A 21,227-nucleotide genomic window follows, 5' to 3' on the forward strand; every position below is an offset into this window, starting at 1 on the left:
CAGAATTGTATTTACAGCAAGCCCAAGCCACCGCTTTCTTCTCTGTGGTGGTTGGAACATCTGTGGTGTTGAAAGATTTTAGGGAGGTCCTTGTCTTCTGCCAGCCCCATAATCCTAAAAGGAAGCAAGCCTGCAGCAGTTGCAGCTCCAATATTCTGGTTTTGTTCCTTCCTCAAATCCTCCAAAGTTCGCGTTTCTGCTAGCTCCTTTTAAGCTGCCAGAGTGGCCCCTTCCTGCCTGGCAGCCGCCTGGAGCTGACCTCTGCAGGGCTGCCTGCCTAGGGAAGGGGGCAAGGGGCAGAGTAGGAGCAGAGCTTCCCCTCTCCTGAGTCAGATACAGCTCTCCCTCCCCACAGCCTAAGCCACACAGCAGTCACATTTTATTGGTGTAGAAATCAGCAGTGCCTTGGATTGTCAGATGTCATGGGATCTGTGTGACTCAGGAGGATGGAATCTGAGGAGGGAAAATCGAATGCCACCGCCCAGCCCATGGATCCTCAGAGGCTCAGCGGCTGCATCTGTAAAATGGGAATAAGAACTGTGCCTGACCTGGAGGGCTGTTGGAAGGGGCAGGGTCCAGTGTCCAGTTCCTTTTTTTTTTTTTTTCTTTTAACAGGAATCAAATTTTTTTTATTTTTATTTTTTAAAAATTAAAATATTTTTTATTAAATTTTATTTTTAAAAAATAAAAAAAGTTTTATTGTTTTTTATTCTTTATTTTATTTTATTTTTTTTGAGGGTTTACTCTGTCACCCAGGCTGGAGTGCAGTGGCATCATCTCTGCTCACCACATCCTCAGTCTCCCAAGTAGCTGGGACTACAGGCTCCCACCACCACGCCTGGCTAATTTTTGTATTTTTAGTAGAGACAGGGTCTTGCCATGTTGCCCAGACTGGTCTTGAACTCCTGGGCTCAAGTGATCCCCCGACCTCAGCCTCCCAAAGTGCTGGGATTATAGGCATGAGCCACCGTGCCTGGCCAGGTCAAGTTCTCAATGTGATGCTGGCCACAGGGTGCTCCCCCTAAGGAAGCTATTTGTGTTTTCCAACTTTAGGGACTGAAAACCAATGTTAAGACCTCTAGTTGCTTGGGTTTGGTGATTGCTTTTAATTTCTTCTTCTTTTTCTTTTTCTGGCAAAGTCATTAACAGTTTGTTAGGACCATCGTTAACACTGAGATTCTAAAGGCTGGGAACAGATGTCAGGCTATTTGAGAGCAGCAGGGTGTGCTGGCAGTTCAGGACTTCCTCTGGGTGTGGTGGATGTCTCATCATGTCTGCCCCTGACCCGTAGTCCAGCACACTCTTTGGCACACTTTAAAGAAGTGAGGGTCCCAGCGGCTGAGGCCCTGCAGTGAGACTCTCCTGGCCTCACCCAAGCAGTGTACAAGGGGTAGAGCTCCCCTTAGACCCTAGGAGTGTCTCCAGCGGGAGGGAGAGAGGCTCACCCGTCTTTATTTACGTTACACACCCTTGCCAACCTCAGGAACTCTGGAAGCCTATCTCCTGCTCTTTATTTTACTTTATCAATGTGGAGACCCTAAAGTGCTTCACCCATGTTTCCTATACTCCTCTGGGTAGGGTGAGTATTAAATCCCAGAGCCAAACGTCCCTTGAAGCAACCCAGGGTGTCTGCACTGGCCCATCACTGGGGTCAGGAAAGCCTGGCATTGATGTAGCACTGGGCCCGGACAAGGTTGATGGTGCAGGATGGATTACAGGGTCTGTGGTCACCTACGGCTCATCTTGGGCCCGGCAGAGCCTGGTGGTTTGGGACTCTGAGGTGGAGGGTAGGGAGAGGGCAGACTCTCCCTGTTCCCTAGGCCATTTCTGTCTCTCCCCTGAGGATGATGCCCTGTGGACAGGACAGGGACAAGCTCAGAACTTAGTTCTGGAAAGCACAGTCCTGACAGCAGCTCAGCCTGGCTGGGCCTCCAGTCTATCATCTGCAAAACGGGCAGCAAGTGATGGCCTCATGGGGCTACTGGAGGGTGGGCGAAATAGCAGCTGTGAAATGTTACTTGAAGTCCCCACATGGTGTCCTGTGGATCCCTTCCCCTTCCCGCAGGCCCTGAGCTTGTGGGAGGGAGCCCTGCCTACTGCCACAGCCCGGGCTGTCCGGAAGGGCGGCCAGCCCCTTCAGCATAAAGTAAGCACCACAACACACACAGTGCTGTGCTGAGACCAGGCTCAAAGGTGGGAGACCATCGGCATGTGATTCACAGCCGGGAATTAGATTGCTTTTAGCCAGTGACCACTCCAGAACTTTCTGAACAAAGAATAGGTACAGTGTGGTCGGTCATAGGGCTACTTTATTTCAAAACCGAATGGAGTGACATTGCATTTTGTGAGTCTGTGTCACATGTCAGCCTAAATGTCTCACAGGAACCAGCAATGCAGGCATCACCCTGTCCTTTGTCATCAGTGCTTCAGACAGATTTTACTCTGGTTTCGTAAAGTGCCAGTGCCAGAAAGGAGATAGTACTTCCACTTAGAACTCTTCTTTCTAAAAAGTTTTATGTATGTCAGTATCAGGTAGTAACCTCTTATCCTAGTGTTTCAAAAGTGAATTCTAATAGGACGAAGCTAAAACTGAGGGGCTCCTGGTTGGACTTAGTAGAGAGAATGCCAGCCCCCATCAGAAGTGCGGTGGCTCCCAGACCCCAGGGTGCCAATTCTGAGAGCCACCGACTTGTTGTTTCTGGTATTCAGGCTGGGGCTGGAGCCAGGACAGAGTAGAATCAGGTCATTATCCTGGTTTGTCTGCATTTGAGAGTTCAGATGAAGGAGAATCCACAGCCCCTGGGACAATCCTATGCCACCCCCATCTCCTGGGGCTGATCCAGGGCCAGTTCAAGCTCAGTGCCACTGAGCAGAGGCCCCCAAAAGAGATGAGTGGGTCATTAATCCTGGTCCTGAGCACCCCGAGCTGGTGAGGAAGGAAAAGGGCCCCTTGAGCAACTTTCTCTGGTGGTCCTGCATGAGATGGCCAGGCCCCTGCTGCCCAGAAAATGGCTTGGACAGCCTCAAATCCACTCTGGTAGGTGAGTCCTAAAGACTAGGAGAGCTATCCCCTAAGGGAAATACAGCACTGTGTGGTCTCCCTTCCCACCTGCCTCCTACAAGATGCTTGGCTAAGAATGCAGACTCTGGGGGCCAGCAGATCCAGGTTTAAACAGTGGGCACCTAGAAAGCCCTTCTGAGGATGTGGCAGGAGGGAGCAGCAGCCACCGCCTCCAGGCTCCAGCCCCAGACAGCTGCTCGGTCCCTTCTCACTGTGGACTTGGCAGAGTGCAAAGCTGAGACAGTGGCCCCTGTGAATGTGGCCAGCCCCACGGCTGCACTGGAGGCTCCTGCCCTCTGCCCAGCTGCCCCTGCCCCTGCAGAGCGGTGCCAATGGCAGAGGGATACCTGGTTGGTAACCGACCCTTGTACAGCTTCACCGTCATCACCTCCAGCCACGTGGTGCTGCAGGCAGGCAGGCAGGAGCTGGCCAAAGAGGGAACCCGTTTCTGCTGAGTCTGAACTTCTGGGCATTCCTGCCCTATGTGAGAAAACTTCCCTGCAAACCAGATTTCAGCCTGCTACTCGCTCCTGACATCTATGTGGCCTTGGGCACGTCTCTGGCTTTCTGGGCCTTCAAGTTGTCATCTATGAAATGATGAGGTGCAAGTGGCTCTCCAGGGTCTGTGCCTCTATAGGCGGCAGGACTGGTGGAGAAGCTCCCTCTAGGAAGCTGCCATGCCGGTTCTTGGAGAGGCTCCTGAAGGCCAGGCAGGGTCAGGAGCGGCAGGATAGTGCACTTGGAGCCTCCCAGCTCAGCGCTGCGTACTGCATGTCAAGCGGGCTCTATGGAGTGAGCACCTACTTATCATCTCCTCTCACCCCACTCCGTGCTGAGACATACCAGGCTTCTGCTCTTGTTCTGAGGTGCAGGCCTTTCTCTTGGATGGGAGAGGCGGCTGCAGTCCTGGAAAAGAACTCCATCTGGAAGACCTCTCTAGTCAGCTGGGCTGTACACACAGTGGAGAATAGGCCTGGGGAGGTGGCAAGCTGCTCGTCCTGGAGCAGCAGGTGGGGAGATGAGGCTGAGATTTGTAGAGGGGATTAGAAAGGTCCCTTTGAGACCCAAGCTTCTGCAATGCTGCGGTAGCATTAAGGGCTTTGGTGTTTGTTCTGCTGCTGACGTCCCAAATCAGTGCACACCTCCTAGGGCTTACGGGGCACTTCAGAACCATTGTTTCATTTGATCCACTGGAGACCTGCAAGGTTGGAAACACATGGGGCTCTTTGTCCCCATTTTATAGACAAGGCAGCACAGCAGAGGGGATTGTGGGTCTAAAGCCAAAGCCATGCTGCAGGGCTTCACCCCAGCTCAGCCACGCACAACTGCACAGTGGGGTCATTCTTCCTCTCTACCGCAGTTTTCTGGTCTCTAAAGTGGGTGGAGGAAAGGGGTCATTGTGATGATTTATTGTAGGCAGTGCACACACAGTCTGTGGTACATGTGGGCATGGAATAAGCACTATTGTCATTTGGTAATTTGCCCAAAGTCATCAGCAGGCAGCCAAGCCAAGGCCAGCCTTCCTGTGTTCTGACCTCAGGTCTCGAGTTCTGCTCTTCACCCTGTGGTAGAGTGGGCTTGGCCCCAGCACATTCCCACAAGGCTGCCACTGTTTGCTTGAAGCCCATGCCCTGAGCAGCCACAGGGTGAGGCGGGGCCTGCCTTCTCTGGCTCCGGGTCTGGCTCTTTGTCAGCCAGCCTGGTGTTGCTCCTGAGATCATCTGCATCCTGTCTGGACATCCTTCCAGACTCCAAGCCTCCCTGTGGCTGAGCAAGCGGAGCAGGTGGCCCCAGGGTGGTGAGATTTGGAAGATGATCCCTGGATGCAGAACCCACCATCAGCCCAGTATTGGCTCTGTGTGTGTCAGGCTCCAGGTCTCCATCTTCCCATTCTGTCCCCCTTCCCACCCGCCTCCCGCCAGTTGCTTGGCTAAGCATACAGAATCTGGGGGCCGGCAGATCCAGGTTTAAATCCTAGCTGTCCATTTGCTCACTGCAACTTGAGGCAAAACTTTCTCCCTCAGACCTTCAGTCTCCTTTTCTGTAAAGTGGGAACAATCCCAGCCTCCTGGAGTTTTCACACAGATCAAACACAAGAGACTGTACATAAAGTATGTCATGCACTCAGTAAAGGGCAGTGAATGCTGGCTGTTCCTTTGCCATCAAAATTCCAGCAACCTACTTCAAGTTCTCCTACAAGGGCAGAGCTTAAGCTGCAGCCAGGCTCCCTTTGGTCTTCATGCATTCCCTTCTTCGGTCTTTCATTGATTGCTTCAGTGCCGGCGTAGTGAGTGCCAGTCTGTGCCACTGGGTGCATGGGGTGGGGGGTATATGATCATCAAGACACAGCCCCACCTTCAAAGGGCACTTGGAGTCCACTAGGAGAGATGGGAGATGGACAGACACGTGGCCATGATCAGACCCAGTGTGGCATGGTGGCGGGGGAGGGAGGTTAGAAGGCATTGTGGGAGTAACCGGGGTGGAGCAGTCAGCCCGAAGGGGTGGGGTCAGGAGGGCTTCCTAGAGGAGCTGCTCTTGGAGCTGAGTATTGGAGGACAAGTAGGAGCCTGCCAAGCAGGGAGCAGGGAAGCAAGGCATGTATGACTGCAGGGAAAATGACACTTGGAGAGAGGGTCACGAGCAACACTGGCCTGGTTATATAGCAAGAGATGCGCATGATACGAGGCCTGGTGCCTGTGACCCACCCCGCTGTGCCTCAGTGGGCCGTCCTGAGCTGAATCTGGACTGCTGGGACTTCGTGAGTTCTGTGTAGACTTTTCTCTCAAACATTGGCTGGGCACAGTGGCTCACGCCTGTAATCCCGATACTTTCGGAGGCTGAAGTGGGAGGATCACTTGAGCCCAGGAGTTCGAGACCAGCCTGGGCAATGAAGTGAGACCCCATCTCTACAAAAAAATTTAAAAATTAGCTGGGCAGGCTGGGTGCGGTGGCTCACACCTGTAATCCCAGCACTTTGGGAGGCTGAGGTGGGTGGATCCTGAGGTAAGGAGTTCGAGACCAGCCTGGCCAACATGGTGAAACCCCGTCTCTACTAAAAATACAAATACCAGCCCGACATGGTCGTGGGCGCCTATAATCCCAGCTACTTGGGAGGCTGAGTAATAAGAATCGCTTGAACCTGGGAGGTGGAGGTTGCAGTGAACCGAGATCATGCCACTGCTCTCCTGCCTGGGCAACAAGAGTGAGACTTCATCTCCAAAAAAAAAAAAAAAAAAAAAAAAAAAAAAAATCATCGAAAATTAGTTGGGCATGGTGGTGCATGACTGTAGTCCCAACTACATGAGAGGCTCAGGTAGGAGGATTGCTTGAGCCCAGGAGGTCAGGGCTGCAGTGAGTTACGATTGCACTGCTGCACTCTAGCCTAGGCAACAGAGCAAGACGCTATCTCAACAAGCAAAACAAAAAAAACCTCACACACACATAGTGATGATCCCTGAGTGCAGAAATGGAGTTTTCTCCGGCTTCCCAGCATCATGTCTGTGGAGGGCCTCTGATGCTGACACATGGGTGGGGTAGGACTACCACCTGGACCTGGGGCAGGTTGGCGTGTCTGTATGTGCCAGGCCTGGGCCTGCACCAGCCTCGGGCAGGCTTCTCAGGAGTGCCTGCTCCCATCCACATTGACACTCACCCCTCGCCTCCCTGCCTCCTCACCTCAGAGCCTCTCAATGGGTTCCAAGACCAAGTCCATCCCCTCTTACCCGCCTGAGCCCAGGGGGAAGGTACAGGATGACATTATGGGAGCCCAGAGGGCAGCGGCTTGCTGGATAGCCACATGTTTTTGAGAACTTCATCTTGAAAGCTCCTGAAAATGCACTGAATGTTGTGACTGTCCCTCTGTGCTGGCTTGTCATTGTGGTCCCTGTGACTTGGTTCCCACCCGCCCCACCGTTTTTGAAAGAATGTATTATTTTTTCTCATCAATCCTTTTCACAGACTAACCCTCTCACTATGTTTTGTCTGTTTGTTTCTCCTCCCTCCTCCTGTCTCCGGTTCCCTTCTTCTCATAGACTGACCCTTGGTTATCGTTGCAGAATTACGGCAGCGGCATGAGACCACCACCCAACTCCCTCGGCCCCGCCATGCCCGGGATTAACATGTAAGGCAAAAACGACCCGGCCCGTGGCTCAGAGTCCAGGTCTTCCCCCACCCTCTGCCAGCACCCTGGGAGACTCATGATAAGGGGTCATTGCTGGTACCTCTCTGGACCTCAGTCTCCTCATCAGTAATATGAGGATATTGATGATCCTGGTGATGAGAGCTCAGCCTCATAGAGTGCCTCTGTGTGCTGGGCACGGTTCAGGCATGCTGCGTGCATCAGCTCACCTCATCTTCATGATTACCCTATGACGTGATGATTTTTATTTTTATTTTTTTTGAGACAGAGTCTCATTCTGTTGTCCAGGCTGGAGTACAGTGGCACAATCTTGTCTCACTGCAATCTCCGCCTCCCGGGTTCAAGTGATTCTCCTGCCTCAGCCTCCTGAGTAGCTGGTGTTACAGGCTCCCGCCAACATGCCTGGCCAATTTTTGTATTTTTAGTAGAGACGGGGTTTCACCATGTTGGCCAGGGTGGTCTCGAACTCCTGACCTCAAATGATCTGCCCGCCTCAGCCTCCCACAGTGCTAGGATTACAGGTGTGAGCCACCGCGCCCGGCCTGACGCGGTTATTATTATAACCCCCTTACAGATGAGGTCACCAAGGCACAGAGAGGTGAAGTAACTTGCCCAGGCTCACACAGCTTTCAGTGGCAGGGTCAAGAGTTGAACCCCTGGACAGTGTAGCCACTGTTCTCTAGTGCGTTTGTGATTTTTAACCCCGTTGTGAGAATGTGGACTCCCTTCCTAGGAAAATGCACATGCAGAGGGAATTTCACATATTTTTTATCTAATTTTATATACTTTGTAAAGTTTACCTATAATTTAAAGCAATTCATAGATTTCCACCCATGAAGTTACCCATTACTGCCCTGAGCCAGAAGGCTCTAAACCGCAGGGCTGTAGGAAGGACTTCCTGTTGTGATTTCAGCCCTTTCCTTCTGCCCCTGCTGCCTCCACCGCTTGGAGTTTACAGCGCCTTTTTCATTGTCCACATCTCTTTCTCCCTCTCTCAGGGGCCCGGGAGCTGGCAGACCCTGGCCCAATCCTAACAGTGCTAACTCAGTGAGTACCTGGGTCGGGTGGGGTGGTGTTTGTCAGGGGAGCAGTTCTGGGTGCAGGGGAGCTACTGTCCCTGGGTGTAGGTGTCACGGGAAGTGGGAGATGCAGCAGGACTCTCCTGATGCTTCTAAGGAGAAGGCCGTGTGGAGGTGGAGGCCTGGGAGTATTGTGCAGGGGTCATCAAGGGCTCCACCCCTGCCCTGCCTGCCCAGCCAGCCCACTCCTCTAAGGAGTAAGCTGAGAACCTGGGCTCAGAGAGCACTGTTCAGAGTGGAGACCTCTACCCATCTCCTCCCCAGCAGGGCTGGAAGGTGCGGGTAAGGTGCTCAGCACAGACAGTGGGGTGAAGGCCAGAGGAATGTGGGGTAAAGCTATTTCCTGCCCTCTCAAACCGGAGGGCCTTCTATGGTCCTCCCTGTGTCTGTGGCTCCCTCCCAGGACTGGGGAGTAAGAGACCAGGGTCTCAGGGTCAGTTCAATGTAGCAGAGAGAACTGGGCTTCAGCCACATCCCAGCCCTCCCAGGGGAACCAAGCGGGTGGCCAGCTCACTGGGTGGCGATGCCTTTCCTGTGAAGAGTGGGTCGTGTCCTCAGGGAGGTTTGGCAGCTGAGGGCACTCAGTGACTCTGACGTGGGGCTCCCTGACATCTTGTTTTTAGATTCCATACTCCTCCTCATCACCTGGTACCTATGTGGTAAGTGCGTGGGTTTGGGGCGTTGCATGTCTAGCCACGTGGGACTGAGTGTGCAAGAGAACTGCTCTGGGGTCCCCGTTTCTTTCCCTTTCACACATTCTTCTGAGCAGAGGTTCCAAACTGCTAGAACTTGCTGTCAATATTCAGTCATCTGTACAGACCCAAGGTGGCCCAGAAATCCCCAAACCAGACCTGGGGGTGGAATTGCCTTCTGGGGAGCTGACCAGTGGGCTGCTTGGTGTCCACCGCAGGCCTCTCCAGTGGGCATGCCTGTGAGCACATAATGCAGGCACACACACCCACAGGGGCCGCTTGGTCTGAAGAAAGGGACAGGGGACATCCAGGTCCCCTTCTCAAGCTTGAGTACTTTGACTTTGAGTGAGCACTGGGGGTGTAGCAAGATGAATAGCGGCTGGGCCCAGGGCGAGCAGTTGCTGCTGACCAGGGAGGGAGGATGCCGGCCCCTCCCCATGTTCGTTACCACCGTGGGCGTCTGATGTCAGTTTTGTCTCATCTTTAGGGACCCCCTGGTGGTGGCGGCCCTCCAGGAACACCTATTATGCCCAGTCCCGCAGGTAAGAGCGCTTGAGGGGAAAGTGGGGGGTCTGGTGGTGGAGGGTGGGGCATGTTGCCAGAGAGACCTGGAGGGGCACTGTTGCAGAGCCAGAGCTTACCAGCCACTCCTTCCTGGGCAGCACATCTTCCACTGGGCATTTAGAGGGCGGAGGGTCCCTTGATGACACTAACCTACTCCTCTGATGCTGCTCCATAAAGGACAGGGCTGAGCAGAGCAGTCCAGGAACAGGGATTCTCGTTGCCCTTGAATCCCTTTTGTTGGGAAGAACCCTGTTCAGGGTGGGCATTTCCTCAGATGACTCAAAAAGGGGCCTTGGGGTTCTGCCATCCTGGGACCAGGATTCTGAGGCATGCTACCTTTGGAGTTTCCGTAGCTCCTGGCTTCTGGTCCTCTATATAGGAGATCCCTTCTCCCCCCGCCCCCCCCCCCTTTTTTTTTTCTTTTTTGAGGTAGAATCTCGCTCTGTCACCCAGGCTGGCGTGCAATGGCATAATCTCAGCTCACTGCAATCTCCACCTCCCGGGCTCAAGCGATTCTCCTGTCTCAGCCTCCCAAGTAGCTGGGATTACAGGCACGCACCACCGTGCCCGGCTAATTTTTGTATTTTTAGTAGAGATGGGGTTTCACCATGTACCCAGGCTGGCCTTGAACTCCTGACCTCAGGTGATCCACCCGCCTCAGCCTCCCAAAGTGCTGGGATTACAGGCATGAGCCACCGCACCCAGCCCTCCCTGTTTCTTTAAACAAAAGAGGGCATGCGTGCACATACGTGGGCGCGTGCGCACGCGCGCACACACACACACACACACACACACACACACAACATCACAATTATGTTTCTTTCCCAGCTAAGAATAGCATACCAGCCAGCTAGAAGGAATTCAACATACGATCCTTACCCACCCCAAAAATAAAAAGTGAGAGGTAGCTGGATTTCTGCCCAAGAATTACGGCGCCTGCTCCTGATAGAAACGTTTTAGCTGGAGACTTTTTTGGCTAATTGGGGAGATGGAGGGGACTCTCCCCCGCCCCCTCCTTGGCTCCCCATAGCAGGGAAGCTGCTCAGCTGCAGGGGTGGAGCTGGCCGCAGCCGGGATCCTGGGCTCCCACTCCGGCTCTCTCTTTCTGCTGCTGCATTTTGATGAGCTGCATGACCTACATTCCGACTGGGCCACATGCACCCACTCCATATGTGAATGCGTTTCCAGCCCCATCCCTGCCTCTCCCTCCTGCCCCATCAGCCTGGCAGGGTGGCCTCTGGGTAATTTGCCACGTTTCTCTTTCCCTGATTTGATTAAAACCACTTTGTAGGGTGGTGGGAGAAGAGCACAGGTGGTGGGAGGAGAGCACAGGTGGTGGTTCTGCTGCCCCCATGTTGTCCCAGGCAGTGGCTGGGGACCAGATTCGGTGTGGGGTGGGGAGACAAGAATTTGAACCCGTAATCCCCCTGTGCCGTGTCCACACTGCTGGGGTTGAGTGGTTTTCACAGTTGAATTTTCTGTGATTAAAAACTTTGTGAATCTTCATTAAATACAAATTAGCCAGAAAATGGTGGTACTTAGAGGAAATTTTAGGTTATAAAATACAAAAGAATGAGTTCAAGTGCCATGAGTTTGTTTTAATTAAGAAACGAATTAATCACCCCGACTTGTGGGTTTCCACTGTTCTACAGATTCAACAAATTCCAGTGACAACATCTACACAATGATTAATCCGGTGCCGCCTGGAGGCAGCCGGTCCAACGTAAGTCTGCTTTCTAATAATTTACATATCAGACACCATAACAAATCATAATTAACTTCATCAGCTGAGGGGAAAGCAAGTTTAATTGATTTCAGCCATTTGTTACCAAAGATGAATAAAATAAACCGTCAGAAAAGTGATTAACTCTTGGGCAACTCAGTTCCCATTTCATAGGCGGCAGGGGGTGGGAGAGGAAGGGGTGGGACGATGCCCACCCTCTGGTTAGAGCCAGGGCGCCTGCTGTGCTGCTGGGACTTGCCACCTCCTGCCGTGCTGGTGGGGGAAGCGCCAGGCTGCAGGTGGGGTCTGGCCTGGTCTCTGCCCAGCAAACTGGCTGTGCTGGCCCGGGCAATCCCTCTCCTCCTGGGTCTGTTTCTGGGGCTATGGAGCTGAGGGTGGAGCCAGCAGCAAGGGGACAGGGCTCGCTGGGGGACCCACCTGCCTGTGCTGCTGCCAGGAGCTCTGGAACTCCCAATACCTGGCAGCCTCTTTGCCTCTGAGAGTTGCAGCCCTTGGGTGATGTTGCAGCCCTTGGGTGATGTTGCAGCTCACATTTCCCCATTTCTGATTACTGTTTGCCCCACTTCCTCGTGTGTCCGCTGCACCCACTGGATGGGACTTGGTTAGTCAGCTGCAGCCTGTCTCCTCACCCAGTGGGCGTTGCCCGAGGTCAGGGCCTGATCTGCTTCCCCTCCACAGGCAACCCTTCCATTCTAGTTCCTTCCCTTCCTCCTCCATGCAGGCCTCAGGTGAACCTGTTCAGCCTTGCCCCTCCAGGAACTCAGGGTCTGAAAAGGAGGTCTACAGACTGTAGAGCCAGAGAGTGGGCCTGGGGTCCTAAAGTGCGAGGCTTTGGCCTGGTTGAGGGGGTAGGGCCTTTTGGGGCACTCTGGTTTTGTTGGCTCCGTTCCTGAGATGACACCCGGATCACCCCACATGTTAAACCCCGAGCGCGGGCTGCCCTGTGCTGGATATTGCCTACATCCAGCAGCCCTCTGAGGGATGGTTTCTGGCCTGCCTCCTTTGCCAGGGTCCTCACTGGTGTGACCAACCATCTGGCTTTTAACACTAAAAAGCCCCACATCCTGAGGAATCCCAGGATACAGAAAGTCCTGGGTTTTGTCAGTGATGCAGAAGGTTGGGTGGAAAGTATGAAACCCACACAGAGGGATGGCAGCACCATTTGTAGCATCGGATGGAAATGGCGTGGATGATCTGCCTCGAGTGGTCACTGTCGCCATGTTGCCTGACGTGGATGCTGGCATCAGGACTTGTGATTCACCATGGATCACATCACTCAGGCTGCAACTCCGCACGCTGCAGTCATGCATGTTAGCAGCACTCGCCTAGGAGTCTGCTGCAGATTCAGTGTTGGGCTTTTTGTCTAGATGGTGCTGGTTTCAGTCTTGACATCATGAATGTTGTGACCGTATTTCCTAAGAGTTCAGATGATGAAAATGAGAACGGTGACAATGACAGCATCAGCGTGACCCAGGCATCACTGGGAAAGAAGGTTAAATGACCATGTTACTTTAATGACAGATGCAAGGACACACACAACTGGATTAGGGCGGAAAGAACCCAAACAGAATGTACTGCGTGGTGTGCAGAAAAGAATGTGAGAATGGGCATGTGGAGAAGGGGAGGTGGAGGCACATTGGACATTGAGTCTCTCAAGTCTGAGGCATATCTTTCTAAATCAAGGTTTTTTTGACCTCCAAAGAGACAGCAGTTCTCAGTCAAAAACAGCAGTCGCAGATTTAGCTTGGGCGTACTCCTTGAATGGACGCCATTATCATCTTGTTCCCTTGATTGCACCGCAAACCAAGAAGGTTACATTTCCTGATTCGGAGGTTACAAACTAAAAGTTCTGTGTGTGAACCAAACGAAGAGGGACTTTCGGTAACAGATGCATTGCCCCTTTACGGTAGTGCTGACCCTGTCTGATCCTTCCAGCATTCGTGCTTCCGAGTGCGTCAAGGGCTGCCTCAAGTCATGGCAACAGGTTTCCGCTAGCTCTTAGGTATGTTGATTTGAAAACTGGAGTTTCAGATCGTCTTCTCGATTTCTGTGAAGATTTTAGTGAAGCCACTGAAGACGTAAGAGATTGTTGTTCTCTTGTCCAAATACAACCTAGACTTTGCTCATTTATCTACATATTTGGCAGACAGTACACAGTTAATTTGAGCAAATTTCATTTAGTCCATAAGCTTCTTACCAATGAAAATGAAAACATCTTACCTGCTAAATGTTCACACATCGTACCCGACACTGTCACAAAGGGGTGTAATTTGCTTACCTGTGATACCAGCTTTCATAATGAAAGTTTTGGGTACCTTTCAGTTTCCTCAAAACATGCCAAAGCACTTAATGAGATCTTTGACTTTACAGACAGGAGAATGCCTCAGACACGTTTCCACAAGATGACTATCATTGCTGGCCATAGAAAAGATGTTAAAATGTTGGCTTGCCGTGAAAACTGCTATTTTTTAAAGTGTGAGACAAGAAGGATGTCCTTCTCTAATTTGGAAATGCATTGAGATGAGAATGGAAAAAGGAATTACAATAAAACACAGGCCAGGCACGTTGGCTTACGCCTGTAACCCGAGCACTTTGGGAGGCCAAGGTGGGAGGATCACTTAAAGCCACAAATTCAAGACCAGCCTGGGTAACAAAGCAAGACATCCTCACCATCTCAGCAACAAAAAAATAAAAATAAAAAATACATAGGCTGGGCGCGGTGACTCACACCTGTAATCCCAGCACTTTAGGAGGCCGAGGTGATCAGATCACTTGGGGTCCGTCGGGAGTTAAAGACCAGCCTGGCAAACATAGTAAAACACCATATCTACTAAAAAATACAAACATTAGCTAGGTGTGGTGGTACATGTCTGTAGTCTCAGCCACTCGGGAGGCTGAGGCAGGAGAATCGCTTGAGCCTGGGAGGCGGAGGTTGCAGTGAGCCGAGATCACACCACTGCACTCCAGCCTGGGTGACAGAATGAGACTCCGTTTCAAAAAAAAAAAAAAAAAAAAACATAAATACATTAAAAATAAAATAGGAATGTATATACTGTTTTGCCAGTACTCTCTGATGCTCCTTAAGGAGCCCCGAGGAGCCTAGATGGGGCTAGCCAGCCACACTTGGATTGGAGAGGGGGCCACAAAACCTCATACAGCAGGAATAATGACCCATTTAATGCTTGAGAACTCAAAAAATGTCACCAGAAAAGGCAGTCAAGTTAAACAGGTCTTTATCAATTTCTTCATTAAAACTGTAACATATTTGGAATCCAACTTCGATTTTGCAACTTCAGATTACCTCTGTGCTTTAAAATCATTTTTTATAATAATTTTAATTTATAACATCCATTGTGCTTTGGAGTGTTAAAAAATGATGGACATCTGGCTGGGCACGGTGGCTCAGGCCTGTAATCCGAGCACTTTGGGAGGCCGAGGTGAGAGGATCACTTGAGGTCAGGAGTTCCAGCCTGACCAACATGGTGAAACCCCGTCTCTACTAAAAATACGAAAATTAGCCAGGCATGGTGGCTGGTGCCTATAATCCCAGCTACTCAGGAGGCTGAGGCAGGAGAATTGTTTGAACCCGGGAGGCGGAGGTTGCAGTGAGCTGAGATTGCAACGCTGCGCTATAGTCCCAGCTACTCAGGAGGCTGAGTCAGGAGAATCGCTTGAACCTGGGAGGTGGAGGTTGCAGTGAGCAGAGATCGTGCCATTGCACTCCAGCCTGGGCAGCAGAGCGAGACTCTGTCTCAAAAAAAAAAAAAAAAAAAAAAGCTGGACATCTTAGACAGGGATAGCCCATCTGATGAATTACAGATGCAAAGGCCTGATTGACAAGCAGCTGGTCCACCAAAGCCAGCCCCTGGACAAAAATGGATGGACATCTTTGGAGAGATGGACGTGAATTCCTACAAGTCCCAAAACCTGTGCTTATAAGTAAAACCGGAAGTACTTTGTGTATAAGGGTTGTGTGGAGAGGATATTTAGTTTGGTGGTACCGTGTTAGGTTGACACCAGGAGTCAGTGTAACATGGGCTTTGAATAAACAGTGACAAGTCAAATGGGTTTTAAGTTTGACTATATTCCGTTTTACCAGTGCATTTAAAAGAAAGGTGTTCTAAGCTGGGTGCAGTGGTGTATGCCTGTAGTCAGCTACTTGGGAGGCTGAAGCGGGAGGATTGTTTGAGCTTAGGAATTTAAGGCTGCAGTGAGCCATGATCATGCCACTGCACTCCAGCCTGGATGACAGAGCCAGACTCCATCTCTTTTTTTTTTTTCTTTTTTAAAAAGGATGTCCTAAAGGCTATAAAGGCTTCAGGCAATTCAGAGACCAGTGGGAAAGAAAGCAGAGCAGAGTGTTCTAATGTATCCTAGGGCAGAAAGAAACATTGTTATTTTTTATTTAAATATTAGTAATGTTTGTTTCATTAATCCTATTATGTTTGTTTGTTTGTTTAGAGATAGGGTGTCTGTCACCCAGTCTAGAGGGCAGTGTCACAGTCATGGCTCACTGCAGCTTCAGCATCTGGGGCTGAAGGGCTTCCTCCCACCACAGCTTCCTGAGTAGCTGGGACTACAGGCACGTGCCACCACACCCGGCTAATTTTATTTGTTGTTGTAGAGATGAGGTCTCACTATGTTGCCCCTAATTTATTTGTTGATGTAGAGATGAGGTCTCACTATGTTGCCCAGGATGTTCTTGCACTCCTGGGCTCAGGTGATCCTCCTGCCTCAGCCTCCCAAAGGGATTACAGGTGCGAGCCACCACGCCTGGCCTATGTTTTATTTTTTTAAAACATAAATAATAAGCCAGGTGCAGTGGCTGGAGCCTGTAGTCCCAGCTATTCAGGAGGCTGAGGCAGGTGGATCACTTGAGCGCACTCTAGCTTGGGTGACAGAGCAAGACTTCATCTCTAAAAAATAATTAATGTAATATAGCCTATCAACTTTAAGTATTCGAGCAAAAAGTTATTTCTGTATCAGAGGACAGAAACGTTATAAAAATATTAATATTTTTCCTTATACATATCAATCATTTAACTAGTCCACCTCCTAATTGCTACTAATTGCCGCTGTTAACAGTTCCTATTGTTGTTTACGTAATAGCATTAATCTAATGGAAAAGTAAATAATACAGAATAAATGATGCTGAGACAACTGAATATCCACATGTGGACAAATGAGATTGAACTGTGTCCTTACAGCAGTACACAAAAGTTAAAGTAGATCATAGGGAGCCGGGCATGGTGGCTCACACCTATAATCCTAGCACTTTGGGAGGCCGAAACAGGTGGATCATTTGAGGTCAGGAGTTTGAGACCAGCTTGGCCAATGTGGTGAAACCCTGTCTCTACTAAAAATACAAAATTAGCCAGGTGTGGTGGCGTGCACCTGTAGTCCCAGCTACCTGGGAGGCTGACGCATGAGAATCGCTTGAACCCAGGAGGCGGAGGTTGCAGTGAGCCAAGATCACGCCACTGCACTCCAGCCTGGCCGACAGAGTGAGAACCCGTCTCAAAAATAAATTTAAAAATAATAAAAAATAAAACAAAGTAGACCATAGATCTAAATGTTAGAGCTGAAACTACAAAACACTTGAAGTAAATACAGGAGTAAATCTTCATGACCTGAGTTAAGCAAAGCCTTCTTAGATGCAAGACCAAAAGCACAAGTAGCAAAAGAAAAAAGTAGACAAACTGGACTTCATCGGAGATTAAGATTTGTGCTTCAAAGGACACCATCAAGGAAGTAAAAAGACAAACCACAGAATGGAGAAAATATTCGCAAATCATATGTCTGATAAGGGACTTGAATTCAAAATACATAAAGAACTCTTAGAAAAACTCAGTAATAACCCAATTTAAAAATGGGACAAGGATCTAAATGGACATTTCTCCAAAAATTAGAAATAGCCAGTAAGCACATGAGAAGATGCTCAGCATCGTTAGTCATTAGGAAATGCAAATCAAAACCACAGTGAGATGGCACTTCACACCCACTAGGACGGCTGTAGTAAAAAAGATAATGACTGGTGTTGGCGAGGGTGTGGAAGCATTGGAACTCTCAGACACTGCTCGTGGGAATGTAAAATGGCACAGCTGCTTTGTTAAACAGTTTGACGTTTCCTCGAAAGATCAGACAGCCTAGTGATGTCTGCTGTGATATGGTAATTGGGTTACCCTATGACCCAGCAGTTCTCCTCCTAGGTATCTGCCCAAGAGAAATGAAAACGCATGTCCACACGGCAGACATGAGTGTCATTACATCAGTGTCATTAGTCATAACAGCCAGACAGTGAAAATAACCTGAACGTTCCTTCTGCTGATGAATGGATAAATGAAATGTGGTATATCCATACGGTGGACTACTTTTTGACCATAGGAAGGAATGAAGTACTGATTCATGTGACAACACTGATGAACCTTGAAAACATGCTAAGTGAAAGAAACCAGCCACAAAAGCTCACGTGATTCTATGTATATGACATGTCCAGGATAGGCAAATCCGTGGACAGAAAGTAGATTAGTGTTTGCCTGGGGCCGGGGGCGTTGGAGGAGGACAGAAATGACTGCAGTCGGGTACAGGATTTCTTTCTGAGGTTATGGAAACGTTCAAAATTGGTTGTGGTGATGGTTGCACAACCCTGTAAATATACTGAAAACCACTGAATTGTACTTAAATGGGTCAGTTATATGCTCTGTGAATTATATCTCAATAAAACTGTTAATATACAGAAAGTATACAATAATATGTCATTTTGAAGAAATACTTGTTTCTTAATACATTGATGTTAAAGTAGCGACATATTCATGTTAAGGTAATGACATACATGTGCATAAATCTGTATTATCATGTTTGGGGATTTTGGGGGTCTGGCATGGCTGTGTCCTGGGTTGGCTCCCTAGAAAGCTGGTTACTTTCATCCTCGTATCACTTAGGTTAATAAGCATGAAATTTGTTGCTAGATGGCAAAATTTGCCCAAAAGCCTGTGAGCTGCTTTGGTGGGGGGCCCACTGGAGAGGCAAGGATGCGCCACCCCTCCCCCAGTCTGGGTGGGCACGGGGAAGCAGCTCATACCCTAGCTGTGCCCCTGCAGCCTGGTCACAGCCTTACCCCTTACACCCCTTTCTGTGCTCTGGCACGCCATGCTGCCACCCACTTGGTAGACTTCTGCTCATGTGGGACCCCTGCCTTAGAGTGATTTCCGCGATGGGCTCTGCCTGCCCAGATTTTACTCCTCAATTTTGTTGATGCTCTCTTCCTCCTCCAGGCAGCCGGTTCTGATTTCTCTGCCTTGCTCTGAAGCCGCAGCTGTACTTTGCAGCTGTCTTTGGAAGTCAGCATCTCTGTCCTCCTGTGGGGTAGTTGGGTATCCGTGAGCTGCTCCTCTGGGCTGGGGCTCAGGTGTGACTCAGCTCTGCGTCTGTGGCACCGAGTCCCGGCCAGGTGCCAAACAGCCCTCCATTCCACCACCTCCACTCCCTTCCCACTCGATGCAGATGCAGTCTGCATCACAGGGCCTTGGCGCTCCAGGCTGGGCTCAGCCGCCCCTCCCCAGCCCTGTGACTCGTGGCTGTGGGATGTGACCTTTCTGGTCTTCCTTTCCGAGAAGGGTTTGATAGTTCCAGATAGGCTTGTGGGTGGGTAGAATCGACTCTTATCTCCAAGCCCTCATCTGCCACACTTTTAAACAGTTCTGCATGGGAGCCTCATCAGTGACCTCCTGCCACCACCCCACAGTCCCAGGGTGCCATGCAGTGCCTCCAGGGCCAGTGCCCTAGCTCTCTCTTCCCCACCACTCATCAAACCCCACCTCTTCTCACCGCCCAGCCCCAGGAAACATCTTCATTTCTAACTTCTTCCTTTTGTTAACTTGGAGAGGGCCAGCATGACAGCTCCAGGCCTGCTGCCAGGTTCCAGTCCCAGCTCCTCCACCTCCAGCCTCTGGGACCTCAAGCAAAGCGTTTCCTCTCACTGCTTCTGTTTCCTCACCTGTGAAGTGGGGATGAGAAGCACAGATGTTTTGGTCCCTGGCCTGACATGGTCGGAGAGCTGTCCACATGTGCCTCTGTCTGGGGAACCACACTCTCCACACGGGGGATGGAGAGGGCCCTGTGGTGGGATCCGAGAGGCTCAGTTTCAGAGCTGCCTCTGTGTGGAGTTGGGTGGCAGTGGGCCAGTCCCTCTCCCTCACCTGGGTCATTGGAATGAGCACCTCTGCCCTGCAGCTTAGAGGGCCGAGGTGAGGACCCTGGCCCAGCTGCCAGGCAGGACATGTCTGAGTGTGAGCAGAGCCTGCCGGAGCAGGGGTTCCCCAGGGCCAGGACTCCAGCGTGGCTGCAGCCCCCTGCCTGTGAGGGGTGCAGAGGGCCAGGGCCCGCTGAGCTGCCATGCCCTGTGCTTCTTCCCCAGTTCCCGATGGGTCCCGGCTCGGACGGTCCGATGGGCGGCATGGGTGGCATGGAGCCACACCACATGAATGGATCATTAGGTGAGTGGCCCCTGCCCTCGCCATGCCCCACCCTGCCTGGGCAGCCAGCTCTGTGCCTCAGCTCCTGGCTCAGCTGGGCTTGGTACAGAGCCCTGGCCGGCCTTGGCTGGGCACACAGGACGATCCTGAGAGGGATGCCACACAGAAAGCCCTCCGCACAGTGTGGGACTGGGATGGAAGGGCTTAGAGGCCCGAGGAGCCCAGGACGAGGGGAGACCCCTCCGTGGAAGAGCAAGCAAGAAACTGAATTGGATTATTTTTTCTTTCCAGGGTCAGGGGACATAGACGGACTTCCAAAAGTGAGTGTGCACTCGGTCTCCCTGGTGGTGCCCCATCTGTGTGGGCAGGTTGTTGGGGACACAGGTGCTCACCTCCTCTCCTCTTTCCACAGAATTCTCCTAACAACATAAGTGGCATTAGCAATCCTCCAGGCACCCCTCGAGATGACGGCGAGCTAGGAGGGAACTTCCTCCACTCCTTTCAGAACGACAATGTAAGCCTCGCCCCCTGCCTGTTGCTCTCGTCCCCACGGCCTGGGGACTCTTACCTAACAAGCTGCGAGCTACGGAGCCGGGCTGCAGCCTGCCAGCTAAGCTGGTGGCTGTGTTATGGTTTTTCCACCTCAGTTATTTTTTTAGCAGAAGTGTGCAGCTTTGACGCTGCCCCGAGACTGCCTGCTGGTGGGGCCTTCTGGAGGCAGCTCCATGCAGGCTGGATGCCTCTGGCACTAATTAAGCTGATACGGCCGGGAGAGCCCTGGGCTGAGAGAGTTGGGGCAGTATTGCCCCACGGGTCCATTTCCATCTGTCCAGTGGGGAAAGGTTCGTGCAGCCAACGATTTTCAGGGCTCTCAACACGGGTTGGCTGTCTGCTTTTCTATAGTGGGCTTCTGTGTGCATTCTCATTTGAAGAAACAGTGTTATGATTAAGCAGCTTTCAAGAACCCCAGACTGCCAGCCTGGGCAACATGGTGAAACCTCATCTCTACATAAAAATACAAAAATTAGCCGGGTGTAGTGTCGCATGCCTGTAGTCCCAGCTACTTGGGAGGCTAAGGTGGGAGGATTGCTTGAGCCCAGGAAGTTGAGGCTGCTGTAAGCCTTGATCGCACCACTGCACTCCAGCCTGAGTGACAGAGTGAGACCTCGTCTCAAAAAGAAAAACAGAAAAGAATCCCAGACTGGCCCCACCCCAGGGCACCCTGGCTGTGCTCTGGCTCATCAAAGCCCAGTTCCCTGCAGTCTGGAGGCCTGCACTGGGCAAGGGGCAGGGGCTGTGACTGCCATTGGAGAGGAGAGGATGACTCAGACAGGGGCAGGAGCAGGGGAGGTGCCGTCAGCTGCCTTAGTTCCCAACAGAAGGGCAGGCTGGCACTGAGAAGTGGCTCTTAGCTCCCGCCTCCTGGCCCTTATCCTGCCCTACTGGCCCCCTGCCCACTCCATGCCACCATGTGC

General features: G+C 51.3%; 1 protein-coding gene across 17 annotated transcripts in view; it reads left to right on the plus strand.

Annotated features, from left to right (window-relative positions):
• SSBP3 (single stranded DNA binding protein 3) overlaps positions 1 to 21,227 on the plus strand; it is a 185,833-nt gene that overhangs the window by 162,741 nt on the left and 1,865 nt on the right. For 7 of the 17 annotated variants that reach the window (XM_063801961.1, XM_054683220.2, XM_016918898.4 and 4 more), the window contains 8 exons: positions 7,117 to 7,181; positions 8,198 to 8,246; positions 8,902 to 8,937; positions 9,458 to 9,512; positions 11,187 to 11,257; positions 19,695 to 19,773; positions 20,044 to 20,072; positions 20,165 to 20,266. In XM_063801961.1, coding sequence (XP_063658031.1) covers positions 7,117 to 7,181; positions 8,198 to 8,246; positions 8,902 to 8,937; positions 9,458 to 9,512; positions 11,187 to 11,257; positions 19,695 to 19,773; positions 20,044 to 20,072; positions 20,165 to 20,266 — 486 coding nt within the window. Of the gene's footprint in view, positions 1 to 7,092; positions 7,182 to 8,197; positions 8,247 to 8,901; positions 8,938 to 9,457; positions 9,513 to 11,186; positions 11,258 to 19,694; positions 19,774 to 20,043; positions 20,073 to 20,164; positions 20,267 to 21,227 lie in introns of all 17 variants that reach the window. The other 10 variants (XM_063801959.1, XM_016918894.4, XM_016918925.4 and 7 more) reach the window with 4 other exon arrangements.

This window comes from Pan troglodytes, chromosome 1 (assembly GCF_028858775.2).
Source record: "Pan troglodytes isolate AG18354 chromosome 1, NHGRI_mPanTro3-v2.0_pri, whole genome shotgun sequence".
NCBI classification, from domain to species: domain Eukaryota; kingdom Metazoa; phylum Chordata; class Mammalia; order Primates; family Hominidae; genus Pan; species Pan troglodytes.